This window comes from Falco naumanni, chromosome 16, assembly GCF_017639655.2.
Source record: "Falco naumanni isolate bFalNau1 chromosome 16, bFalNau1.pat, whole genome shotgun sequence".
Taxonomy (NCBI): Eukaryota; Metazoa; Chordata; class Aves; order Falconiformes; family Falconidae; genus Falco; species Falco naumanni.
In genome coordinates, this window is record NC_054069.1 from 6,187,293 (window position 1) to 6,215,194 (window position 27,902).

Here is a 27,902-nt window from a genome sequence, read left to right on the forward strand (position 1 = left end):
GAAAGTTTGAGCAAAGATGTATCAAGGCAGGAGATGACACAGAATTGTCCTCGTATAAAGCAGTCACAGTGTAAAAGAAAGCAGTCAAAGTAGGTTTCGGAACGGTTGATCCTGCTTTCGAGCAGAAGTGGTAGCTACAGAAGGATACGTGGCCGAGGTTAACTATTAGCTAAGCCTCATTAAACCTTTCTAAATGGTACAGTTTGTTACCATTATTCAGATGCATAATTTCCTTGTAAATCAAGCACCTTCCTCATAAATTCCAGCACTTAGCTTTCACAGGAAGCCTACAATTTCAGGAATCTTGTTAATCAAGTAAACTATTACCCTGGACATTACTTTTTTAATTACACGCATGAAGTTATTCTTCATGGCCATAGCCAATTACTCTTCAGGACGTTGCTCATGTGACAAAAGAGGATCATGCCCAGTACTATCCCTTCTGCCTCTGGACAGACAGGTTGATCTTACGGCTCTTAACCACTGGAATTGTACAGTAACTGTTCCCTAAGTGGTTTTACACGCACTCCTCTCCCAGCACTGAGCTTTCAGAGCAGGCCTACAATTTTAGGAATCTTCAGAATAATTTAGTTAGTGTTCATTTAAACCCATTTCACAGCCTCATCCTTTTGTAACAACCTATGCTGAACAGTGTTGCATTTCCTGATCTGCAAGTGACAGCAGGAGCCTGCAGCCCTGGTGACCGACGCAAACCAAGCGCTTCTTTTGTCTACGGGACCTCCCTGACATGGGATTCTGGTGATGAAACTACCAAGAAACTGTTGGCCATCGCAGCAGGAACACGAGCTGACGGCTTTCTCCAGAAAGATGAAAGGAGCGAGTTTGATCCTGTTCCTACAGGACTCTCAAAAACTTCCCGAAGAAAACCGTGCCTGAGCTGGCTGCTTGTGCCAAGCTTCCAGGGGGCCTGGGTGGAGGCAGACTCAAGGTACCCCAGGTCCACCCCTACTGCTTCAGCTGCCCACAGTCAAATGCAGAACGGAGCGTCCTGTAGCAGGGATGGCTCCTCAGCAAGGCGACGATTACGTCTACAGGTCTGTACTTGCGCTGAACTGACAAAAGCACCACAGGAAATCAAAGAAGTGAGTACTTGCACTACAACAAGACAAAGTCAGCCAGAATTTTCTAAGACAAAAAGCATTCTCTCAGCAGAACTTTGCAAGAGCGGCATCTTTGGGACACCAGCTGGATAACCAGTATTTTAAGGGTTTATTCTCACCTACTTCCACTTTCAGCCATGTATCAGGGCACTCTGACACCACTGGGGCTACGAACTTCCAGCTTCCCATGCTGATTCTCAAGAACGTACTGTTCTCCTTAGCGCTGCAGTTTGGATTGAGAATTGTTTGGTAAACAACTATACTGCTCACTATACCAGTTCCTTATACTGAGAAAGACCTGCTAACCGCATGAGGAAATGAGCCTACAGCACAGGAAAAAAGACGAAAAAAAACCAAAAGGAGGAAAAAGATAAGCATGCAGTTCTCATTCTCAAGAACGTTTCTCTATTTGATCAATAAGCAAAACACCACCGAAGCCAAGGTTATTAAAAATCATAAATTAATCCAGTGTTTAATTAGAGAAAAATCAAAGCCTTCTGTGACTGGACAGGACACACGTTTTGCCAGGCCACCTCCTCTCCAGAAAGCCGCTTTATTTAACATAGCACAATTGTAAATGTCACATCAACTTGGTGGTTTGGCTTTGCAAAACAGGAATGTCTTGAGAAAAAGCAGACAAATCCGCAAATTTTGAGAACCCAAATTGCTAGATAGTTGCAAGAATTCTTTTGAAACATCTGTATTTGTTCCTATATAATACATAACCGATGTCCAGGTGTAGGAAATACAGCGAGCAGGGCTGAAGTAATCCACTGATCTGATTATGCAGCAGTTTCTGACCAACTGAGCTGAAGCTCATTTCACTTCTCAGAGATTGTTTCTTCTCCTTTATAAATGACAATGTTCTGGTCCGTTTCATACACTTTGACTTTATAAAGGGTTCCCACGGGCAGGAGCTTCTTGAGGTTTTCCCAGATGAATACTGCAACGTTCTCTGTGGTGCTAAGAGTGAAACACGAGCAGATTCAGAACTCACAGCAATGACATTTGAGGAAGCTGTACCCAAAACGGGCAGAGGGGATGACGATGACCCCCTGCATGTAAGAGGGGCCAGCAAACATGGATGAAACAAGACCTAATTAACAGGCCGTATCCGCCTCCCTGAGGTGTCCACAGAGCAGGCTCACGTGCCAAGCGCAAAAGGCTCGGCAGGTGCGAGTAAGCGGCAGCTCCCTCGGTATGTGGAACGGCAGCTGCCGCAGCAGGCCGGCACCCAGCGTGGCACAGGGAGGCAGGCTGCAGGGCAGCGGGGCTGCAAGGCAGGCAGGGCACCAGCACCTGACCCGCACAGGTGTGTCACACACAGGTATCAAGGCTGCTCTTTCAGATGTAGGACTAATCCTTGAAGGCTGTTCCTTGACCCTGCAACCAATGCCACGAGGAGCGCCGAGCACCCACCTCACAACCTCAGCAAAGTATGGCACATCCTTATCCAGGTTTTTGTGGTCAAGCGGTTCCATGATCGCCTCCTGCAGAAAGAAAAGAGTGACAACCTCGTCCCAGTTGGTCAGTGGACTTGAGATTCGTATTACCGCACACATGGGACTGGAGTGAGGCAACGGTATGTAAAAAAAAAAAAAAAAAGAGCCCTACATCCACCTGTCAGCTTCCTAGCTGGAGACATGGTACTGCCTCACACCACACGCTAAAGCATCTTAGTCTGAAATCATTCCTTAATTTCTTCTTTATTTCCTACCATCATCAACTCACCATGGTTCTAGACAACTTGCTAAGCTCCTTGCAGGGGGTGTGTAGGAAAACAGTGCTATTACCTGCATATACTCCTTCAGGTCCGTCAGGTTCATAACCATTCCAGAAACTGGGTCGATCTGTAGGGAGAAGAAACAGGAGCTCAGCAGCAGTTACACGTCCTCATTACCAAGGCTGTCATGAGCCTGTACAAATCAGACCGCGAATATTTGTGCACTCAGGACATCCGAGCCATAAGAAAAATATCTTTCCGCCTTGACGCACTGCGTTCCAACTCTACTCCTGTGATGTTCCCAAAGGCTAAGTGCAGCATACAAACAGCTCCAGTGGTTGCACTCTCATAAAAGCTGACATCAGTGAGGAAAAACTCACTGAAATACTCAGTCTTCAAGCAACAATCCAGCATGCCCATAAGCAGGCACAGCTCCAGGAACAAAATCAGGTTGTGTAGTTCACAGCATGCTTGGGGAATGTAGAAGGAAAAGGCTTTAAAATTTTAACTTCAGATGTGAATAGAAACCCCCTTTCCTATGAACTGGAAATCTTCAACAAGTTGTTTGAAAAACATCAAAACCAAAGTGCTACCTAAACCAACTCCTCAGAATACACAGAACAATGACAGGATCAAGGGTGAAAAACAACTGCAAAAGCAGAATTTCCTTTTACATTTGCCACAAAAATATCTTGATAAATCAGCAGACCAAATCAGTTACTGAAGTGCTAAGCCTCCCTGTGGCTCAGCAGCCTTCCAAAGGTGCCCCACAGATCTGACCAGAGCCTGTGCGTCTGAAACGGAGCAAGGTCTTGAAAAGATTGGTCAGGATGAGTTGGGTACAATGCTCTGGGTGATGCTCTGTCTGTGCTGAGAAAGGAGTGTACTCTGAATAATTAGAAAAGGTTCCACTGGCGATTTCAAAGTAATGTACCACTGATGATATTAAAGGAATGTACTCTGAATAATTAGAAAAGGTAAGGTGGGCACCTGAAGGAGAAAAGGAGACCATGAGTCAGGAAATCGTTGACTTTCAAAGAAAGTTGAAAGGCTTACTCCACCTAGATCCCACCTATTATGAACAGAATGATTAGATGTTGAAATCAAATGAATATGTATGTAAAGATGTTGTAACCTCTCACGAAAACTGTATAAATTACCTGACTTTTCACTGAAAACTGGGGAGCTAGTTTGTCCGATGCGAACCAGCTAGCTCCCCAACACTGCATGAAATAAATACCTTTACTGCTTAAAGACCAAAATTGTCTCTGAGCAGTTACTCTGTGCCGTTTTGGCATCATTTCATGTTCTGCAGCAAGGCTCTGGCAGTCAAGGTTATGTGCCCTGAGGACAATTACAAACCTCAGAGTTAAACACTGTTACCTACAAATCCTTGTTAGAGGCAGGGTGAATAGGACAGTGATTACAGAAAACCTTCTTCTGTAGTGCCGCATACCGAGTTTGCACAAACACCCTGGGAAACCTGGCAACTGAGCTAGAGCTTCAGTACTGCGGAAGATGAGGACCCATCTATCCTGCCACCCTGGGGAATAGGAAAAAGGTTGATCACACTTACCTCTCCACGCACAGTGACTATAACTGAAAAAAAAAAAATAAAAATCAGGTCACAATGACACCATGAACCTAACAACAAAGTACACTGCTGGGACAGACAGCCCATTCATCACCGATCCCCAAGGACTGGTGCAGGCTTCACAGCACTTAAAAGCAGGACTTTTTATAAAACGGGTATCCACTCCAAAAAGAATGTTACCCTCAGGCACCCAGCTCGCTGAGGAAGTCAGGCTCCAAGGTCTGATGCCCAGAGACACACCACTACCCCTGAAGCGCTCCCGGCAGGCAGAGAGATGACTAGATGACTCCTCAAGTACCTACTCCCTACGGCAGCCTGTGCCCTGCACAGACAAGGTCAGAATCTCTTGAGCAGCAAAATCTTCTGAACAGTGCAGACACCCTAGGTGCCCTTACATCACCAGACCCACCCCACCGCCCTCCCCAAGACCATAAGAAGTGGGGTCAGCTTATAAATCTTCTGACATAATGGAATACCAGAGAAGGGAAGTAAGGGATGAAGTGGCTGCTGACATCCTAAGAACCAGAATTACTGCCAGGTGTCATTTTGAAATCCTTTCAAAAAAAGAGACACAACAAAAGAGATCTCTCTGCCCAGAGAGGCTGTGGTCTCTGAAAACCTGCCTGGACGCAATCCTGTGCAGCCTGCTCTGGGTGAAACCGCTTTAGCAGGGGGTTGGACTAGGTGATCTTCAGAGGTCCCTTCCAACCCTGACCATTCTGTGACAAACACTTGGAAACAACATCCTGACAAGCCCCACGTTCCTTCCCACTAACCCCAAGAGCTGAGAACAAAATCACGGCTCACTGAGGAACTCACAAAAAGAGACAGACAGCGATTTGAGCCTGGTTGTGATCCTCCTCTGGGGTGGAAAAGCTCCTTCATGCTCTTTTTCTCACTCACTCACTCACTCACTCACTCACTCACTCACTCACTCACTCACTCACTCACTCACTCACTCACTCACTCCCCTCCATGCCCCAAGGAACATTTTTAGAGGCATCTCCCAAGCTTTCCAGCATTTTTTTTTTTTTACAGTGAGAACATCTTTCTTAGATGAGAAAGCAAGAACCGTTGTGCCTGTAGGTCAGTTTTAAAACGAGGGACAGATCTTCGGTCCAACAATCTGCCAACATGCCTTCCCTGGTAAAGCTGGTAGAGCTGGAGCAGGCTGCAGGGTACCTGAACGCCAGGTGCCCGCTAAAGCTGCTCCTACACAGAAGCCACCGCTGTAGCCGCTTCCTCACCAAAACGTTGCCGTGCAAACCCAATAACCTACAACACACAGTGCTCCACAGGGAGCCAGCCTGGTGTCGGGAGAGATTTGATTCCAAGTGCACAGGGGACAGATGGCAGGAGAACCTGCGAGAACAACATTCAAATAAAGTTGACGGGCTGTTTAAACAGCGGGTCTTTCGTTTCGAAAAATATTCATTCCAAACCCAATGATTTTGCAGATGATAAACAGAGTTGATTCACGAAGGGACATTTTGAGGTATTTAATTCAGTAACTTCCAAATCCATGCCATGGTTCAACCCCTTTTCTGCTGAGGATTGCTTCTAATTCTAAAAGACCCCCAGGCCAGGCACTGAAAGCCATAGCAGCCTGCCGAGGCCGTGACTACACGTGGAAGCGTGGAAATCAACTCCTTACCTTTATAGTTGTGCCCATGGCCGTTTGGATTGTTGCATTTCCCAAACAGCTTCAGGTTTTCTTCATCACTCAGTGATTTACTGTGGGAAATACAGACACGGCATGTCAGGATCCATGACAAACGTTCATGGCTTCACTCCGATTGCTTTCTGGTTCTTCCATTTATTCGCCCTCCCAAATTTAACCCGCTAGCTTTTCCTACTCAGGAGGCAAAAACAGAACCGGAGGAGTACTGAGACCATGAAAAGATGTTGTTGGCAACCGGTCTGGGCTTTTTTTTTGCTGTGGTTTTGTATTAATATACGCAAGTTTCATAACAACTGCTGAACACCGCTGCTGCATGAACACTAACAGCTGTTCACGCACGAATACGGCAAAATCACTTGGGCTCCTAGGAGGAAGAGCCTGGAGAAAACGATGCATATTTTTATTATTAAGCAACAAAGCTCAGGGAGCTTCTCCAAGGAGCAGAAGGGATGACTTCCCTGTCAGAATCTGTCATTTGAAGAAACTGCAGAGCCTGCTCCGAGGAGCATTTCAGGTCAAGGCAGAGTGATGTCTGTTCTGGGAAAAGGGCGGCAGACGGGGGCACAGCGCTGCTGCCCCCGGCCCGTTTCAAAAGGAAACTTCAGCTCCTGTTAAAGCCATTTGTGCGCAGACATCCCAGGCGGGACTGCTGCTGCGGGCTGCGCAGAGCGGGGCAGAGCAGGGAGAAGGGGGGGGACAAAGCCCTGAGGGGGGGACACGGCCCAGGTCTGAGGGAGCATCTGTCATCCCAGGCGGGGGGGGGGGGGGGGGGGGGATGGACATGGCCCTGAGGGGGGGGGGACACGGCCCTGAGGGGGGGGACACGGCCCTGAGGGGGCATCTGACACTGGGGGGGGGGGGGGGGGGGGATGGACATGGCCTTGAGGGGGGGGACACGGCCCTGAGGGGGGGACACAGCCCTGAGGGGGCATCTGACACTGAGGGGGGGGCGGGGGGGATGGACATGGCCTTGAGGGGGGGGACACGGCCCTGAGGGGGGGACACGGCCCGGGCCTGTGGGAGCATCTGACACTGAGGGGGGGGCGGGGGGGATGGACATCACCCTGAGGCGGGGGACACGGCCCTGAGGGGAGGGGGGACACGACAGGGCCCGGGGGGGGGGTACGACGACACACGGCCCTGAGGGGGAGGAGGGACTGGACACGACCCTGAAGGGGGGGGGGGGGGGGGGGGGTACGGCCCGGGGGAGGGGAACACACGACGACACACGGCCCTGAGGGGGGGACACGGGACACGGCCCAGGTCCCCGGGGGCGCACGGCCCAGAGGGGAAGGCGCGCCGGCCCTGAGGGGGGCGCCCGGCCCAGCGAGGCCTTCGGGCCCCCCGCGGCGGGGGGAGCCGGGGCGCGGGCACGGGGCCGGGGCCGCTCACCTGTGCAGCCGGTGGCAGGCGCTGAAGCAGACGCTGCGGGAGAGCCGCGCCAGCCGCGCTGCCGGCGGGGCCATGGCAGGGCCGCGGCGGGACCGGCTCCATCCGGGCCCCGCGGGGCGGTGCTGCCCTCCCCGGGGCGCCGGCGGGGCGGGCGGGATGGCGGCTGCGCGCTGGGCCCCGCTTGCCCCGCGGCCCTGGCCGAGCCGGCGGCACGGGCGGGCAGCGCCGACCCCGCCGGTGTCAGCGCAGCTGCGAGGTGCCGCGCTGCCGGGAGCTGCGGCCCTCCGGGGACAGCCACGGCCGCCCGCGGAACCAGGGCCTGAGCACCGTGCGGCTCCCTGCGCTGCCGTGGGGCCTCGCCGGGCGGCCCTCCCGCCGTGGGTGACACACCGCGGGCCGGCACGGCACGGCACGGCACGGCACGGCTGGGGCGCGGCGGGGCAGGGCACGGCGGGGGCACGGCACAGCAGGGGCACGGCACGGCTGGGGCACGGCCCGGCACGGGGGAGCCCTTTGCCACCCGGTGGCTTTGCGAGGTGACCTCCGGCCTGAGCCGCCCGCTGCCGCCCTCCGTGCCCCCTGCCGGGTCCCCGCTCCCCAGGGCAGCCAGCGGGGGGTGAAGCCGGGCTGTGGGGCAGGGCCAGCAGCTCCCCGTGGTTCTGGGCAGGGCGGGCTGGCCTCCGCTGCAGCGGGAGTGAAAAAAAAAAAAAAAAAAAGTAGTTTGCAAATAAGACACAAAAGCGTGCCTTTAAACCCTCGGGCACAGGGGCTCGCCGTTCTGCTCGAGGAACAAAATGGTTTTGCTCAAGGAATGAATTGCTGAAGGTGCAAAGCGCTCTCCAGGCTCCTCACAATGAAGCACTGTAAGAAGTCCTTAAGCCAGGAGGGGAACCCAGCGTTCTCCTGGCAGCCTTCCCTTGTCACAGGGTGTCCTCAAAGGCGCAGCCTGCAAGGGAGCTGCTACAGGGGGCTTCCCTCGCCCGCCTGCCCACCTACACCTCGGGGTTCAAGACCGGTGAGAGCCCGGATGAGGAAGCAAGCATACGAGAGGGTGTTTGAGTTTGCTCAGCGTAAGAGCAAAGGAATATCGATGCCACAGTGGAATTCTACATGTTTCCGACAGGTTGGATTAGGAGGAGGGCAGGAGACGTTGGCCATCAGCTGTACCCAGCTATGCTGTTCAAGCAGGCGCACGGTGCACAGGTGGTGTGCATGCCTACAAGACCACATAACACAATAAGGTGTCAGGCTTGCGGCTGTTGCCTCTCGTGGCACAGCACAAAGTTGGCCGTGCGTCTGGTGAGGGCAGGGAGAGAAAGGTTTCTTTCTTCAGAAAGTTTTATTTGAGGGCACCGTTAGTGTACAGAGAAAAGCACTACAAGTACAGCTTCCGTGAGTGTTTGCATCAACCTGCTGCAGTCCACTGAAGGCAATCTTTATGCAGGGGGGGGGGGGAATTACATCCCTTCATCGAGCCTCCCTGTTACCAGCTGGTTCTGCTCCTCTCTTCTGCTTTACGCGTTGCAGCCAAATTCACTGCCCTAAGCACTGATACTCTCTTCCCTTCAGAGCACACTGCTACCAGGGGATGGTTAGCGGTCACCTTTGCTCCCTTGCAAGCTTTACACATGGCAGCCTTTGCCAACTGCTGCTAACTGGTCTATCAAGGTAGTCAGAAATTTAAGATAAAGCAGTGGGCTGTTTGAGCGAAGGGGCTTCTGCCTTCCTCAGACCCCTCGCTGTATGTTACTAGGAATGCAGCGGTAACTCAGAGGTTATGATAGAGAAAGAGCAGTTGCTTCATCCAGGGCATAATGCAAAGGTGGCAGGTAAAAGAAAGCAGAGGTTTCTTTCTGAGCCTGATCTGGCCCCGATTACAGGAGGTGACAAAGTCTTGTCAGTGGGAAGTAAAGATCCCGTGGAATCCGTAAGGCATTTGCACAGCGACTTCTGCTCGCCCCAGTTCTCTGAAGGTCTCTGCATCCAAGACAAGCAGGAAAGCACTTTGGTTCTGCAGGGTGAAAAGAAGGCCGGAATGAATGCCCAGGCTGAATCACTCTGCTGTCCAACCCACTCCATCTGTCACACACAAGGGAGCCCAAAGGTACAACCAGGCCGTACAACCAGAGCATACGGACTACACCTGTAAGACAGTTGGCCAGGAGCTCTGACAGCCACAGATGCCACACAAGAAGCGTTGACGTTCCAAGGTACGCTCCCGCTTGAAGTTTGCCTGGCTGTGCCTGGCAGTTGCAGAGGCACAGACCTTGGGAAGCATGGTGCTAGGACTGTCTGCCAGACAGTCTCAAACTCAGTTTTGTGCTTTAGAAAGTATACCTAATGCTATGTGACCTTGATGAACTCGTAGTAAGTTACCTCGGTGGGGGAGACCACAACAGACAAGATGACTCCACTGTCTTCTGCCGTGGCGTTAGGCACTGGCACAAACACAGGCTCTGATGGGAAGGATCCGTCCTCCTGCCAAATCTAGCAAGCACAGTAACATGTGGATGTGTTTTATTTCATTAACACTTGTCTACTACAGTTAGCAGAGTTGCAAGTTGGAGTGCTCCCCACAGATACCCAGGCGTACTCTGTGCCCCTCCAGGGAAGTCTCTGATTAATAAATGTTTAACGCTTCGGAGATCATTATTCCCTGCTTAAGGGAGACAAAGGAAAAATCCCAGTTTGTGCTTGCAGTTGGAAATATCCTAAACCTTGTTTCTTGTCCAAGTCATAAATACCTTGGCAGTTTATCTCCAACTGCCTGTGCTACCTGGGTAAATTTCTGTACTGTCTGGTAAAAGGTGACTCTTCTTTGGTCTGGAAGACATGTGCATACTTTATCCAACCCTTTCTGTTCTGTCCTCTATCTAAGAAGGTGGAATGGTATCCTCTCCTGTTTGGTAAGTGTGCCGTTTTCGTAAGGTGCTAGAGGTGAAATTAGGAATCTCATCTCAGATCCGTTTGAACAAAGACCCCTAAAGAGTGCGGTGCCTAGCAAATGACATCTCTTCAAGGCCAATTCAGTGGAATGATTCCCATTTGCTGGAAAAAGATAATCTCACTTCACCTCACCTTGAAATTCTTGGTCTCCACATCAACCTTGATCAAGGAATCTCCAACCAAATGCCCAAAACCACATCCATAGAAGTAACGGTACCTCCTACCATTGTACTGAGAGTAGTTGATCTGGGGGAACTCCAAGCCCCCAACCTTTTCAAAGCCTTCAGGGTAGAGATTTTCATGTGTACACCAGACCTAGAAGATGTATGCATTACATGAGTGCCAGCTGAGCTCTCACTGGGCAGAAGACCCAACTAGTCCCACCCACCCACTGCACAACCTTTTGTGGAGAAGTGTTTAAAGATGACCCTGACATTTACATGCACCAATTCCGTCTCCCTCTGTTTCACCCAAAGAACTGACTCAGACCTCGGAAACTTCAAGCACCAGTCTAATGTGAAAAACAGGAGCCAGTCTATGTATTTCTGTACTGCTAATGGTGCTGGGTTTGGGTGGAGTGGAGTTAATTTTCTTCATAGTAGCTACTATAGGGCTAAACTTTGGATTTGTGCTGGAAACAGTGCTGATAATTCAAGGATGTTTTATTTACTGCTGAGCAGCGCTTACACAGAGCCAAGGCTTTTTTCTGCTTCTCACATCACCCCACCAGCGAGTAGGCTGGGGGTGCAGAAGCCAATGGAAGGGGACACAGCCCGGGCAGCTGATCCCAAGTGACCCAAGGGATATTCCATACCATATGACATCATGCTCAGCATATAAAGCTGGGGGAAGAAGAAGGAAGTGGGCTACGTTTGGAGTGATGGCATTTGTCTTCCCAAGTAACCACGACATGTGGTGGAGCCCTGCTTTCCCGGAGATGGCTGAACACCTGCCTGCTGACGGGAAGCAGTGAATGAATCCCTTGCGTGTGTGACTTCTGCTTTACCTATTAAACTGTCTTTATCTCAACCCATGAGTTTTCTCACTTTTGCTCTTCTGATTCTCACCTCCATCCCACCGGGGAGTGGGGAGTGAGCAAACAGCTGTGTGGGGCTTAGTTGCTGGCTGGGGTTAAACCACGACACTAGCTCAGAAAATATCAGGTCCAGCACTGAGAAATTTCATGTACAAAGTACACACAGAGATGTCTCCACTCATAGTGGACAACACATGTTCTGTATTACTGAATGCCACTCTGTAGGGCTGTTCAGAGCTGGAAGCAAAGAGCAGATCTGGTACCAGGTGAAATCATTTTGTCAATGGAGAAGCTGAAGTTTGGCCAATTATCGTAAAGGCTTATAATCCACTTGGCCATTTTTGGTAAATCACAACCTGTCTTTGCTCTCTCATTTAAGGCAATGTGGTAGTCCTTGTATTAAAACACTAAGTCCCATGTCAGAAATGACCAGACCTTGTTTGCTTGCTTGGTGGACAAGATCTAAGAAGGTAATAGCACAGGACGACAACTGTTGCAGGCAATCTCACCACAGCCATAAATGCAGTTATGTAAGTTTTTAATACATACCTTGCCATCAGCATCTTTCACAGCCCTTGCCAAGGTATAAGGCAATGGGTTCAGATTCATCCCCACAGGTGTGTCTGAATTCACGTTCAGCGGGAGAACAAAGCGACGAGGGAAAGATCGGGATACTGAGTCATAAACCTGTTACACAGACAGAAAGTTACGGCGAGGGAGGGAGGAGAGTGGCATTTCAGGCTAAATGCCCTTTTTGGGAACAATTCTGAAGTTTTAAACATTCCTCCCTCCTCTGAAATCTTTTGCTTCTTTCTATTAAGTGTTTTACCAAGTTCTGGTAAGGGCTCTGCTTGTTCTAGGACTTTACAGTAGAAAACGAAACTACAATCAATTAAATCAGTCTCTGGAGGAGCATCCTTCTCCCCTGGATGATAAGGCGAGTAGAAGGAGGCTACTGTGCCTCAATTCAGTGCCTGAAGTTAGCCTGCATGACTTTCCTTTCCTGTTCTCAGCTACACATGGACTTCATGTTTGGGAAGTCTAGGGTAGTGGTGGATTTACTTGAGGAGCAAAGGGGAGAGCAAACTAGCAGCTCCCAGTGTGGCAGACATTCAGCAGGTTGCATGAGAGGAGTAATTCCACCATTGCCACTAAAGTTCTGTTCAAGCCAAGTTCAGAACCCGTAATACTTCCAAATATTAAGCCTTCGAAACAAAACAGGTGGCAAGGACCCTGTTTTGGTATTTTTCAGTTACTTCAATCTGTAACTCACCAGTTCAACATGAAACCACTTTAATCATACGTGTTCATCTTGAAACCCTATTTTCAAAATGTTTTATGTTTTATGTAGCCACAGTACACTGGTTGAGGAACTCTGCCAGACAAAATATGGTTTAGTCAGCAAGCAAAAGCATTAAGCATCATTCGGGGAAAACACATCAATCATGCTCAGGCATGCCTTAATCTTTCAGTGCAGCGTAAACTTTAGATTCTGTTCTGAAATGACTTGCACTTGTGTGTGTGTATACAGTTAATGGCCATGCTACTTGTCAGTTAAAGAATGTGGGTGTTGGAAATACATGCCTAATGTTGACATATGGATACCTTCAGACAGATCAAATTATAGCTCTTTTGTGCTCAGAAAAGGCTGAACGAAAGCGGGAATCAGTTTGCAAAGAAAATGGTCGTAATAATGCTATGCTGTACTCGAATTAACGTTCACCACATCTTTGCAAAAAAAAAAAAAAGGAAAGCAGAACAAAATGACCCTACAGGGACAGGACTATACACTTTTCAGATCAGAACTGATTTGCTTCTAGACAGCTCAGAACATAGCCAGAGGAAGTTCAGATCTGTCTGAACATGTTGTAGAAATGCCTGCCCTTCACCCACAATATTGTGGGTTTCCAATAAACACATCTGCAATAGAAGAAACTGAAAGCACCCCCACTTTTCCAACATATGACCTATGCAAAATAATGCCTCTTACATGGCTTTAAATGGTGCTTTTGACAAGAGTTGGAAACAATAAGTAACTGATTTATGAATATATGCTGTTGTGAGGTGAATGTGAGGAACAATGTAGGGGTTTCTGTGATGTTTGTGTTTCTGTGATTTGCATAAGGCTGATTTTCTAAAGTAATGCCTTTAAACAACAGAGTTTATTTTTCTTTTGCCCTTTAAAAGTAATGCAAAAAAATACTTTGCTTACTTTCTGGAGGGGGGAAATTTTATGACACAGGGATATGGAAAATTAATATGATTAAACCCAAGATTTTAAAACAGAAGTACATTCTGCCATGCTGATGGAGATCTGTGTCACACACCAGTTTTTAAATTTTCAAGGAAATGCTCCATGGAGATTATCTGCTCAGAGATTTAAAAGGAAAGAAAAATACTAACATATCAACAGAACATAATTCTAGTTTTTCCTTATAGTCACAGTTCCTTTCCCCAGTTCACATCCTACACCTTGTGGTCCCCCATCGTGTTGTCCGTTCTACCAACCTGAGCCTTGCTTCAGAAAAGTAACTCAGCCAGCATGGGGCCCCACCAGATCCTACGCAAGGCAAAAGGCAGAGATCTTACCTGATCCAGGCCTTCCCCACTCCTCCGCAGGTTCTGCAGTTTGTAAGCAGTCAGAGTTGTTCCATCATCCTGGCAGCACAGATCCAGGACCACGCAGCCACAATCTTCAAAGGCATTGATTTGATGGAAAGTAGCAAAGGGCTTACTGTACCACTGCCCCGGCAGCACCTGCAGTGACCGTGAGAGAGGCTAAAGATCCCAGCCACATCTCAACGGGTTTTCTCTTCTCTCCCCTATTTCATTCCCCACTCATCCCTTGGTATTTGTCTTGTGTCCTTGTGTTACTACAGAATGGCTGCTTTAAGCCAGTTAAGTAGGCAAAACCAGATGAAGAACAGCCCAGGACAGGCCCCTTGCTGTCACGACTCCATCCCTACAGCATCATTCCCAGGTTATGACTGCCCAAAACTGGGGAACTGCATTTCAGGCCCTGCGCTGCAGTTCCAGGAACCCCAAACTGCTTATTTCTGCCTGTTCTTTTAGGGGTGTGAAAAAAAAAAAAAAGAATCAATAGAGAGGGAAGTGCATGAAGCAATCCCATTTCCAACCAACAGACACCCATGCTTATAAAGCCTATACTGCAGCAGCTTCTGGGCTGATTCATACAGCTGTCAGTGGCTGCTCCCCAGCACTCTTCTCTTAGCATCTAAAATTCTGCACAGCTGCTGGAAAGGCCAAAGATCCACCTACCTCCCCCGTGTGCTTATTCACCACATGGAAGCAAGTATTGTACTGAGGCTCCCAGCTTATCCCTTCAAAAATGGATTTCCCACAGAGTTTGGAAGTGATAATCTGCAACAGATTCAGCTTGATGGGTTGCTCAATGAAAATGATGTAGTTTTCACTCATCCCTGAAAAAAGAAGGAAGGAGGTATCTTCTGAGTATTAGGCAAATGAGATGATAAAAATTCTTGGGGTCAGAGGGCAGTCAGCAGCCCTTTCTGGCTCACACTAGGCTAAATCCAGAGTCTGAGATAGAAAGCATTCTTACCAAAGCTGTGATAGTAGGAGGGTTTCATCTTATCCATCGGAGCAATGGAGCACAGCACTTTTGCTCCCTCTAACGTGTCACTGCAGTTTGACTTTTGTGGAGGGACCTGAATGATATTATAGCTAGACCCTGGAAAGGAGAAAGGGTGTTCAACACCACTGAGACGTGAGACTGTCCACATTCATCAAACCAAAGTCAGGCTCTGTTCCTTTCTGTTTCCCTAGAATACTAGGAACCATGGTCATAGCTACACTGAGCAGAAAACAAAAAGCCAGGTATCAAGTCAATAAAACAATCTACGGAGGATTACTGAGCAAAAAAAAGAAGCTTGAAAGGAATGGATCTTCTCAGTCTGGTAGACTGCCATCTAATTTTGCTGTCTGCAGTGTATTCCTTACGTTAACTCAGAGTATTTTATAATAGCAGGATCAGGAAGAAAACCAACTTCATAGCTTGTGTATCAAAGGAAAAGAAAACTTTGGCCCTTGGCGATGACTGATGCTCATCTAATAAATCTGACCATATGGGCAGCAAAGAATGGCACATTTGAATAATAATCTGTAGTTTAGTCTCTCCAGCTGAAAACAGCTGTGCTGCAAAGCTAGATATTGCTAAAGCCAAAAGGAAATGAAAATGGCAAGAATGAAAAATGAACAAAACTGGGCAACAGTTCAGTGAACTGGAACCAGCCTGAGGTATCACAATAAAGGGCAGTGGCTGTTTCCACAGCCCCCCTGAAAAAGAAGGCTTCCATCGACCTGACGCTGAGCAGCCACATTGATGTGACTAGATCCCAAACAGACATAATGCTCATAGTTTTGGGAAGAAGAAAAATATCCCACAACATTCAGCTTTGCTGTAAGATAGCCAGGTCACTGCGGTAAATGCCACCGTCTCTCCTGTATAAACCCCTTATGGCCCTTATCAAAAGCCAATTATTCTAAGTGGAAAACGTGCTGCTAATTGTCAGAATTCTTTGGATAAGGCTGCTGGATGGGACTTTACAAATCATTCTCCTGTTTTCCATCAATGCTTGGGAAAGGAAGAGGGAAATCTGTGGAATATTCACAGGCCAAAGTCAGAAGCATCTGAAACTAACTGCTGAGAGAAGCCGTTTTTACGGGACAGACTAATACCCTGAAATAACAACTAATCTGCTTCACCTTCATTTGCCACAAAGAGAAACAGCAATTTCAGCGTCTCTTCAGACACTGAAGTTTCTTCAACAACTGCTCCTTGAAGCAGCAGCCAGAAGCAGCCCACACACCCAGCCCACAGCCCAGTCCTACCATGTTTCCCGTAGGAATTGCCCATGTTGTATGTTGTCCCATCAGGCTCATAATGAGGATGAGCAGTGGCCCCGTTCACTGCAACGAATTTGCTCCAGTCCACCTGCAAATGCCAAAGATTCCCAGTCAGTGCAGAAGTCTCCTGCAGCAAGGCAGAGTCTTTCTGAATGTCAGTTGCATGGAAGTCTGAGGAAGACTAGTTGATGATTATGGCCCTAATGTTGGGATCTGGACTTAAACCTTTATTTTGCCTGCAATCTTCCTGAAATCCTGGGAAACGATCAATGTTTCTCTCTGTGTTAATCCTACCATTAAAATGGGACTAGCAGCACCAGCCATTTCTCTGGGAGACTTGAATGTTGCTAATGGCAGGGAGCGCCGACACAGTGGGAGCGTTGCCTGTACAAGCATTTTAGCCAGGACCCCCTGTAATAACTACAGACAGACATGCGTGAAGAGACAGTCACTGCCCCCCAAAAATCACCAAGCCTTTTGAAAGCACCCTTAGCTAACCGACAGCGTTTACTCTCCGCACAGAGGAAACAGCTCAGCTTCACTGTCTCCAGCTAGCAGGAGCAGTGTACTCACAGAGGTACAACTGTGAGTGCTCTTATTTATCCTTAGTTCCTGGGGTAGGGTGTGTTTGGGCTCAGATAATGGAGGAGATGTGTTGGGAAGAAGGTTTGAAGGAATGAGTTGGAGGAAGATTAATGCATGCGTTGAAATGTTAACGTATGGAAGATAGGCTGCTTTTCCAAAAGTTTAAAAATATGGCTTTCAAGTATCCAGCCTGAGACGCTTTGTTTGGAAAGGCCCAGTAGAAAAAAGTGCCATGCCACTGGAAGCTTAGAAAACCATGTCCTTGTAAGGCACCTCATATCAGAAAGTTTAAATGTGACATCATCCTTCAATTTCTTCATTTAGCCAAAAAATACCAGCCTGCATCGAAAAAGCAGCTTAAGGGGAATTTTTTGAATGACCAGATGGCTCAACAGAGCTGACATTCAAACTAAATATACCCACGCATCTTTTCATCACTGCATTATGGTTTACAAAACAGACAAAATAGCAAATTGTCAAACTCTCCATTTCAATAAATAGCATGCTATACTTGACAGAGTTTCTTCATGACTCACAACTGAACCTGTTGGGAGGGATGGACTCCTGGAATGCCTCCCTTGAGATCTGAGGGTGTGCTGAGCCCGGTATTTTTTTGGTATTAAATAGACCATGGGAACATACAGGCACAGTAGTAAATACTGATTTAGGAATGGCAGAATCCTTCCTCAGGCCTTCTCACCATTGCCCAGCGCAGCAAAGAACCAAACCTCATCTCAGGGTGCAGGCAGGGGGACATACACAGCTTATGGTGTCATTGCACAAGTCACACTCTTCCCTGAAATGCAGCCACGCTCCTGTGAGGGGATGCACAGGACGCAGGGGAAGGTTCCTGCTCTGACTTTCTGTTCATTTGCTAGCGTGGGAGAAAATAAAGCGGCAGCTGAACTTTGACTTGACTTTACATTGACTTCACCACCCATTTGCAACAGTGGGTTTTAGTCAAGACTTTGACGGGCTGTTTTGGTGTTTTTAAAGCTGCAGGTGTAAAAAGGGAACAGATAGGGAGAATGAAGAGATAGGGCAATAATACGGATCTGAGATCAGCGATGTTAACTTCTTCCTGTATGCACTTTTATTTTTCACACACTGGTAGGTACAGACAAGTCCAGGCACGCAGTGAGCGCACTGGAGGAATGCCATCTGTACCCAAACGGAAACCACTCGGCATGTTTCGCCCCTTGCTTGCTACAGTGGGCAGTGACTGAAACTTCACTCATAAGAGCTGCCTTATCACTAGGTAGTTTTTTCAGGGACTCAAGCACACCACGAAGGGATGCTTGTGGCTATGGCCCAGAGCTGCACCGATCATTTCTTTTGCTGCTCCTAGAAACAGCAAGAAGGGGTTCTCCTGGACCATAAGCAAACCCCTTTATCCCACCTACCCACACCTTTTCCTTTGTTTCAAGTGTCTCTGGGTCCACTTTGTACATGAAGATGGTCTCATTGCTGACATAATAGTCTCCTTTATACACAACGTAGTTCACACTGGCATTGTCACTTGGTTCTGAAACGAAATCCTGGAGTTGTACACAGCGCTGTTTAAGCTTGAGTTACATTGTAACAAGTTAGACATGTTTAAACAAATAAATCCATTTGCAATGACACTAATCCATCTGTGAGTGATTAGAAATATCTCACTAATCTACAAAGGCACTCTGCCTGCACAGGTGAGATCAGGATAAAAGGACAAGAACTGGTTCTCATGGAAATCACTGCAGTCTGTCACACTTCTTCCATCTGCCCTTTGTTTCTGCCCTCTTAGTTCCTCATGGCCCTCTCCCTCTCCTCCCTAGCCAAAGTCCTCTCCTCTGACAGCCATATGAAGAGTGCCATGTTTGATTTACAGCATTGGAAATGAGAGGCAAGACTTGAAGCTACAACTTGGGCTGCGAGGAGGGCAGGGACACCATTTTTGTGACAGGGCTTGGACACAGAACGCTTCTTCTTCCCTATTCTCTTTAAAACTGAGTGAGGGAGATGCCTTTTGAGAACTACACGCACATAACAGCCAGAGCTGTTCTTGCTACTCCTAGGGGATCTGGGACCCACTAGCCAGTTGGCTGAGAAGAGCTGAGGAAAAAACAATTCCCCCAACTGAACACTGTGTGTGGTGAACACAAAGCCTGAAGTCGGTACAGGAAAAGCCCGGAGGACAGACTGCCTTAGGGAGAGGAAAAGCTTAATGTGTGTAAAGAGTCACATAGGCAAGGGTGTGCTGGAACACCCTGCTGGAGGTTGGAAAAGATGGGGGATGCAGATAGTTCTGAAATTTATCGAGAGAGCTGGGACGGGGTGGGACGCTGGGGAGCTAGGCAGACAAATGAGTGAAGGTATGGGCATCTTTGGAGAGAACAGATGACACGGCAGGACAGGATCCATCTCCACAGGGAAGATAAGAAGCAGATGGTCACACATGTAAGCAACAAGTTGCAAACTTCAGGCCTGTTCTGGTTTTAGTGGAAAGTACTTTGCTTGCATTTAAGCCTATTTCTTTCCTGACATACACAGAATGCTAAAGGTAATGGTACTTCTATTCCTGTGCAATACCACCCCTCACCCTACTCATATCATCTCCTTGCACCTCAGTACAGGAAGGGAAGGATTAGCCCATTTACTCTACAAGCTTAGCAAGGCAAGGTGCTCTAAGGGCAAAGCTGTGTCTCACGTAGAATGGCAGATTGTAATGCTCATTATCAGGGCTGTACAGGGTGTTCTTCAGAGAAAGATTTCTGTTGCGGATTTGCAACAAACTCGGGGTCAAGTGAACTGAAGTGGCACTAAAACATTAAACCGAATGTGCCTCTCCCAGCTAAGTCTGACACCAACTTGCATTTTTCTTGTTGATGTTGTTCTAAGAGATCATCTAAAGGAAAACATGAGCTCAGATTAGGCCTACCAGACTTCCTTACATCTCCCTTTAAACCTAACCAGAAGTTCCCCAAGACAATCTCAGAATATTTCTTATTTCTTAGAAACCCTCTTACGTGGCATCTCAAAGCGTGACATGAAGCGCTCAAAGACACTCTTGCATGGGTCTGGCATTGCTAGCGTCCCAAATTCTGAGGCCACAATGCGGTTGTGCTGGCTGTTAGTCAGGTAGGAACTGCTCTGCAGAAACTTGCTCCGGTATGTCACTGTGCCATTCTCCAACTGGAACTGATGCAACAGGGCCATGCCATCAAACCAATGGTTAAATCTTCAGGAAGACATAAATAAGAGAACAAGAGTTGGGCACTATAAGATTCTCTGCTATACCGTTCCCTCTTGCCTTTACGTTTATTACTGTTTGTAAAAAGCTAATGCCCAGATCCCAGGAACACTTGGTGAGTATGGAAAAACACTTGAATGGAGTGAAACAAATCGAGTATATTTGCAGCTGGGGGGACCTGAAGGTAGATGCCAACTTCCAGTGAGATTTGGGCTCCCTATATCACTTTTGAAAGTGGACCTCAGGGACTTCCGAAAATGCTATGTATAAGCTTTTGGGGGAAATAACCTATACTGGTAAACAAGTCACTCTGCAGACTTCTGCGTAGGGAATAGAAACCGTGCTTTACTGTACAACCAGAATTGAACTTATTACTGAAAGTCCAACTGCGCAAGAAGGAGTCTTTAGCTCTCAGCTGTTCGCAGGATGCTGTTCTCTCCGAAATGTGAACTCTTTGAATCTTCAAGAAAACCTTACAGTCTGTCTCTGGAAATACGGTAAGATGATCATCTTTGGCCAGTTGCTGTCATCAGCTTTTTGGAGGACAAGCTAGGTTTGTCAATCAGCTAGAATGGCAGATTCCAAGCCAAAGGCAGTAGCTGCCTTCTTGAAACATTATTTTTAAAATGAGATGGATTTGCTTCTAAAGCAACTCACACAATTTAGTGCAATCAACAGTACAAATCCTGCCCCGGATTTCAGAGTGCTCGTGGGATGGACTTTTGTTAATGACAAAGGACTAGGCGTGTCAATGTTTTAATCCCCAGCTCTGTTCCCTCATTATACATTCTGAGTAGGTCACAGCCTCTCTGTGACTCAGCTTCTCCAACCTTAATAAGTTAACCATGGTCCTATTTTCAGAAAGCCCACCGGGAGTTTCCAGATGAGCAAGCAACTGTTCTTGAAAGAATGACAACATAAGCATTTCTTCCTTGCCTTACTTAAAAAGAAACTACCAGGGGCTCCAACCAGTGGTGAGACATTTCGGGGGGTTCCCTTTAGGTTTAGGTAGAGCTCGGGCCAGAATAATTTGACAAACTCACCAAACCTGGACTTACTTCTCCTCGCCAAACTCGAACTTCCCAGGTCCATTCCTCAGAAGATTTCCATTAATCCATTTGGGAATATGTCCTTTGATCTTTGCTGGGATGGGCTGAGGGGTCTCCTCTACCGTCTGCATTAAGGGTGAGATGCATTGCAAACCCCTGGGGCTGCGGGAGGTGATTTGCTCTTTTGATGGATTGGGCAGGGAATTCCTTAAACCTGCAGAGAAAGCCGTGAGAACAAAAAGCAGGTATCTAAGATTCTCACTTGAATAAACAGAGAGTAGAGCTTGAATTTGGATGTCTAGGAGAACAGCACTCATCATTCTGCAAGCAGCCATGTAGTGGATATTCAAACTAAAGCTGTATTCTTATAATACCCCACACATCCACTGGGAGCTGAAAATCCAGTGGATTTAACTCTACTGTAGTTAATCCATTTGACACCTGTTCTGCAGTCCAAAGGAGGTAATAATGGTAAAGGAGGTAAAATACATGATGATAGGAAAGAAGATAAATTTTCTTTTAATTAAAGAAGCTTAGATTTGGAATTTATTTCCGTAAGTAACTGAGAGTAAGTAACATGGATATTTATTACAAGAACCTGTGAGGTTGCAAAAAGAAATCTGTTCAACTTGGGATGATACACAGAGTAATGTTGAGCAGGAACCCAAAATAATCTCCCAGTGATTTCTGACAAGCAGCCTGCTGAAGGAAATGACAGAAGGGGGCTCGTTAGCCTTACTGCTGCACACCGAAGCCACAAGCAGAAAGATGTAATTAGGCACCTGGTAAAGCAGTGCCTGTTGCCTTTGTATGACAGTGTTGCCAAAAGCAAGGCAGAGCAGAGGTGGACACACCTCAGACAGAAAAACTGCATTATAAAATACCTTCTCACTTCACTTTGGTATCACAATCATGGGTGACTTAGTAGACAGAAGAGACTGTACGTTCTGGGACATTTCCCCAGGACTTTCAAAAGTCCTCCCTTCGAAACAATGTGCTGTTTTTAACAAAACTGTACAACATCCTGTGCTGAATCAAAAAAAAAAATCCAACAAAACTCACAACAGTTTTTCTGCCCACAGTAAAAAGGCTTTTCTAGAAAAAGAAAGAAAAAAAAAAAGCAGCTCACTAAGAAGAACATTCCACAAAACAACTCAGAGGAGTCCCAGCGGACTACTCTAAATCCAGGGAAGCCATAGTTTGTTACACAATGTTAAAGAACCCACAGCCTTGGAATATAGGTTGTCAAACACAGGTAATTGGTTTTTTTCTCTGTGCTGCACGTGGAGCACTCTGCTAAGCTGGCATTTCTTGAAATGCAGTAAACCAGGAGCTCAAAGGCTAATGAAAGGTGTACAGGTCAGTTCTCAGACTCACCTGTACTATCTGATTACAGAAGCCCAAAAGGCGATTGCTGGCTTTTCCCCTTGCACAAACAAAACAAAACAAAACCAAAACAAACAAACAAAAAAAAAAAACCCAGAGAGAAAAAGGAAAATTAAAAAAAAAAAAAAAGAAAAGAAAAAAGAACCATAGTCCCTCACACCAAATGATGGAATTCAAGAAGAACACAAATGAAACTGAGCTGAAATATATTCACAGGGCAGGACAAAACAGATTAAACAGATTTACTTGGTAAGTAAATAAGCAATAGCGGGAAAGGATAATTTCGGATGGAGGCTCTTGTTTGACTGCAATATCCCCCTTCTTAGGCATAGTTACAGACAAAAGCATCAAGCAAGCATGAACTGATTGGAATGCTGTGTGCTAACAGCACACGGTTATTGGCTCCAGTAGCCTGGCTTGCAAAGCCTCATCAACACAAGGATTGTTTTAGCAATCCATTTAGCTGCAGAGGTGGATTTACCTAGAAAGTACACAGGCTGTTGCCTTCCCTCCCAGTGGTGTAACCTCCTCACCTATCACAGGCTTCACGTCCACAGGTCAGCAGAGCTGCTTTCCTACACGGCTCCATCCTCACTGGAGGATCATTGAGCCCTGAACTAAACAAGAACTGATGAAGACTTAGGTGCAAGTGAAACACTGATAAAAAAGGACAGTGTGGCATACAGAAATCTATTCCTGAACTACATCTAGTACAAACAAAACCACGCACCGAACAGAGTCCAGACTGATACTGAACTTCATGCTGATTTTTTGATGTAGCCATTTGTTCTGGTTATACCAGTCACTTTCACCACTGCTGCTTCCAGCCTCCTTCTTTAATCCAAGTGATTAAGTGAAGCTGCTGCGCAATTTACCTGTGAGCCTCTGAAGCCATGTGTTCACATCTACAGAGGAAATTTGCTATTTCAGACAGAATATCTGCAAAAGAACTGAGCTGGCAGACAGCGTTTTCCTAAGCTTGCTTCTCTAGAATAGCCACGGACAGAATGGGTGTCAGGCATGCAGGAAGGTAAATTGCAAGATCCCTTCAATGTAGTTCTCTGGCTTGCCGATCCTCAAATCCTTCTTTAGATCTCTAATATGGTAAGTCAGCTAAAGAATTCAGGCTGCAGGGCTAAAGCAATTAATCTCAAACCACCAACATCGTCTCCCTCTTAAAATTTGATTAGTTCTGATTAAATCCCATATGAAGCACTCAATCTGTTCCCAACACTAGTGCTTTTGACTATTTCCTTAGACATAAGGAGGTAGAAGCTTTTCATATCAACCAACACCTGGCAGGTTTAGTGACTGCCATCAGTAATTGCAGAAATGCAGCTTTGGTAGGCAAGCTACCACTTGTAAAGATGTAAAACGTGCAGAAAAAACAAGAGCAACAAGTCCCTAAGGAGACATTTTTGCATCCAAGCAGAAACAAAGGCATGACCACGGATAGCACTACACTGAGAGTTCCTGGAGAACAGTGTAATTACATATGGGAATTTAGCAAGATAAACTTAAAAAGTAATCTTGAAAACTTTTCTGTACAGAAGAGGCTACCCCATCTACTTTGGGTAGGGCAGCAACGAACCAGACATTAAATTGTACTTAAAACATCAATGGGCAGGACAGAAAATCTTAACAGTGCATGGAGGAAACACAGAAGCCATTTGCTAGCCGTGAAATTGAAATCATGCTGGACAGAGCAAATCCACTTTGATTTTAACCTGCATATTCAAATCCAAGGCACCTAAGTGCTTGATTCCAAAGGACATTCAGGACCAGACTTAAGGGCAAACTTTAGTAAACAGAATGCTCGCGGTTGGCATTCTTCAAGCAAGGAGAGGGAAGCAAGAACTCTGTTTTCCCTGAGAATTCATGCAAATTCAGAATAAGCATACAGCTGGTTTGGAAATCCTGTGGCACAACATATGGGCCACATTATGGTCCCTGTAAATCACAGACTGGAACCACAGGGCAAGCAAACTGGCTTGCCCGTCACCCCACCCTGAACTGAAGTTGCTGTAGCTACTGATTTCTGCCAAGCACACTCTAGCCTTCACCAGGGCTGAACCCTGCAGCTCACCTAAGTGTCCCACACTGATTTCTGAACTGAAATCATTGCACTTGCCTTGTGTTTGCTGGGAACTCCCCGTACTTGACTCCTTGTTCCAGCTAGCTTGTTGATTTCCCATTGTCAGGGGCTCAGCCACCCACTTCCTTGCTAACAGGCAAAGAAGCAAAAAAGAACATAAAAGTGACAAAAAACAGGGGAAAAGGGGTGGAGGAGTGGAGAAAGGCTTGTCAAAGGGAGGTAAGGGAGAAAAGCAAATGTGAACTGTGCATACGCTTGCACATGAAATACCTGTTGATTTCCCAAAGACAACTGCAGAAAGAGATTCTGTGCTTTGGGTTTGGTTTTTGGTTTTGGTTTGTTTTTTTTTTCTGACATGAAGAAATTGTAATTTCTTTGTTAAATACCTATTTACACAATTAAGTCTCTGGAACGCTTATCCTAGAAAGGCAGTATGAACAACTGGTGAGCTAGGAAGATTTTTCTGGTGTCACGGGAAACATATTAGACGGAATAAATCTTATTCATATTTTTTTTATTATCACTGTTTCACTCAAATATTTGAACAAATAATAGAGGGGGTTCGTTTTCATGATTCAACATTCTCACCTTTTAGCTACGTTGAGACAATTTGATATAAGCAAGCTTTTTCAAGAAGACCTTAGTAAAAGTCTGGGAAAATCCATTCTTTTCAAAAAGATACAGAAAACAAGGCAAGGAAATCTGCAGGTTTTTCATGTCACTTGGGTAATCAAGACAAGAAGCACAGCTCTTTATGTTCCTATGCAGTTCTGCTTCAAAGCATAAGGAAAGAGGTGGAGTTCAAGAGAATTTAAATTTAGCAGAGAGCCCCATTTTAAACAAGATTATACAGTTGTTGCAATCTGCTAGCAGATCAAAAGAACTTCATAAATTTATGCATAAAGGTTTTTTTTTCCCCAGCAGGAAAGTACTTTATCAAACCCTGAAATGCTAATACCATGGATTGCTTTATGAACATTCCCAATGCTAGACTCGGTATTTGATCATTTAGTTTGCATTAGTTACTCTGCCTCTGAATTCTTGGTCTCCCATCTCACAGATGTAGTTGATTATATGCCTCACACCAGCTTAGTAACACATGCAGTGAAAAAAAACCCTCCTGGAGTAAATCGGTGTCCACAGATGGGTTCTGGTGGCACAACAAGGCAGGTTTGAGCACCTTTCAGATCTCTCGATACCCCAGAAGCAATCCTTTGATTCTAAAGGGGTGGAAAACACTACCACCAGCAACCACCATTCAAAAGCAAGAGATTCTGGTGAATTAAATCACGATCTGTACTGGTTCCTATTTTGTGGTAACAGATCTCATTCTCAGACACACAAAAAAAAGACAGTTCAAGTTGTGTAATGGTGGTGCAGAGTTCGGTAGCGATACAAAATCCCTTGGAGTACTTTCCCATCTGTATGTTCAGATCAAAGGTTCATTAATGTCACTGCTCTAAATAACTCTCTCCCTTTCACAGCCCACAAACACATCTCACAGCAGGCTCCCCTGCAGAGAGAATCTAATGCCTACTCAGTTACCAGCTCTAAACCATCAGAAACTGCTGGTAATCCCGGTCTGTGCCGCGTACTTGTCTCTCCCGTTTATCTTTTCAATAAATAACCAAGAATTGCTGGCTCCTAACACTCTAAACTGCGTAGTTCTCAGCTTCCAATCAATAAAAATGAAATTGCTCTACTGACCTGTACCAGCATCAGTGCTTAACAGCTACGGAAAACCCCTTTACAAGATGATGAGATAGAAGGATCTGTTTGTTTATGCATTTTACCTGGAACGAATTGCATCAGAGAGCAGAGGAAACGCTGCAAATTAGCAAGCAGGAGGCTGATGGCAGACAAAAAAATTTTGGAAAACATATTCCGCTTGGAAGAAAGCATCAGATCAGAGATAGTCAGGCGAAGGTACTGGTGGAGGATGATAGTGTGCAGCCAGCACCGATGGATTGGTTGTGGAGAGCTGCCTGACATCATCATTTCAGAATAAAAGCCAGGAATGCCAGCCCCAGCAGGGCAAGATGCTGAGCCAGCCGGGCAGGCTGGTACCCGGGCCTGGCAGCTGCAGGGCATGCGGGAGAGCTGCCCCACCCCCTCAGCAGCCCTCAGCCCCCCTCAGCAGCTGGGCCAGGGATGCTGCTCAATGCCAATACACTGCCACTGGGGTGGGAAAATGCTTTACCAGTACCGGCCAGTCCTAGCTGGAGAAACTGGAAGAGGAGACAGATCCATGTATGGAGGTAGCCAGGCTTTGAGCCAATTCTTTTAAAAATTCTTGTCCCCTTGTCTTTTTCACCTGTCAAAAATACCTTGTTTTGTTTCAGAATCTGAGTAACCATTTTGCCTTCAAGGAATCTCAAGGCTTTAGGAGTATTGGTTGCCACCACAGACTGGTCCATCAAGTCCAACAGGGAAGGACCAGGACAGGCCTGCTCTGCTGTTTCAAACTAAGACGGGCTTTCTCCTTCAGGCTGCCCAGAGGAAGCTGCTAGCACTTTGCAAATGTTTGTTTCATGTTATCAAGCAGCTCTTAAAAGCTGCCCTATCCTTTGAGAGAGAGCAAGGCAGCATACACAGTCGTCTAGGTAGCCCATTCCACTGTCCTTCAGATGGGACAGATTATCAATCATCCTAAATCTGCTGCTGAAAATTAAGCTGATTTCTTCTTGTCCTTCCTGCAAGACACAGTGAAAACCTGACTACCGTCCTTTCTGTAACTCATCTGTTATCGTGCCTTCCCTCATTTTGTGCTTTCTCTAAATGAAACATGATTCCTCACAGATCATGGTTTCTTTGCCTTTTATTATCCCTGTTTCCCATGCTGCCTACTCTGTTTTTAATAAGCAGACCCATCCTCCAGCTAAACCCAAACTAACACAAAGGAGAACAACGAAGATTTTAAATCTCACCTGCTATCCTATGGCTAACACATCTCAGCTTTTTTTTTTTCCCACCACGCAGTAACACCATACCAACTCTAGCTATTGTTCTGGTTTGTAACTAACACAAATGTTTCCGCTTGCTAAGCATAGTGCTTTTCCCTTGTCTTTTCTGAATTTTGTCTTGATTTCAGGTCAGCCCTTCATCTTATGGAGATTATAGTGAATTTTCAATGTATGTTACTGATAGCATGTGCGACCCTCCTAGCTTGCTGCTATTTGAA

At 46.6% G+C, this 27,902-nt stretch overlaps 2 protein-coding genes across 6 annotated transcripts; both read right to left on the reverse strand.

Moving 5' to 3' along the window:
* Positions 1-1,655: 1,655 nt before the first annotated feature.
* On the reverse strand, positions 1,656-7,653 carry PTS (6-pyruvoyltetrahydropterin synthase). The gene is made up of 6 exons (XM_040616221.1): positions 7,512-7,653; positions 6,093-6,172; positions 4,421-4,443; positions 2,915-2,971; positions 2,541-2,611; positions 1,656-2,084 (listed from the first exon to the last, which is right to left on the reverse strand). Exons 1-6 carry the CDS (start codon positions 7,583-7,585, stop codon positions 1,943-1,945), a joined length of 447 nt encoding a protein of 148 aa, XP_040472155.1. The 5' UTR covers positions 7,586-7,653; the 3' UTR covers positions 1,656-1,942.
* A 1,178-nt stretch (positions 7,654-8,831) lies between these two features.
* BCO2 (beta-carotene oxygenase 2) lies at positions 8,832-26,731 on the reverse strand. Of its 5 annotated transcripts, none has more exons than XM_040616238.1 (13): positions 26,515-26,731; positions 24,758-24,850; positions 21,250-21,454; positions 19,968-20,179; positions 18,372-18,487; positions 16,363-16,465; positions 15,074-15,202; positions 14,773-14,933; positions 14,083-14,250; positions 12,043-12,180; positions 10,590-10,772; positions 9,888-9,998; positions 8,832-9,522 (listed from the first exon to the last, which is right to left on the reverse strand). In XM_040616238.1, exons 1-13 carry the CDS (start codon positions 26,717-26,719, stop codon positions 9,409-9,411), a joined length of 1,938 nt encoding a protein of 645 aa, XP_040472172.1. In that variant the 5' UTR covers positions 26,720-26,731; the 3' UTR covers positions 8,832-9,408. The 5 variants fall into 5 exon arrangements, with proteins under 5 accessions (XP_040472172.1, XP_040472171.1, XP_040472173.1 ...); XM_040616237.1 differs by having other exon boundaries at positions 18,366-18,487; positions 26,515-26,699; XM_040616239.1 differs by lacking the exon at positions 24,758-24,850 and having other exon boundaries at positions 18,366-18,487; positions 26,515-26,699.
* Positions 26,732-27,902: the final 1,171 nt, after the last annotated feature.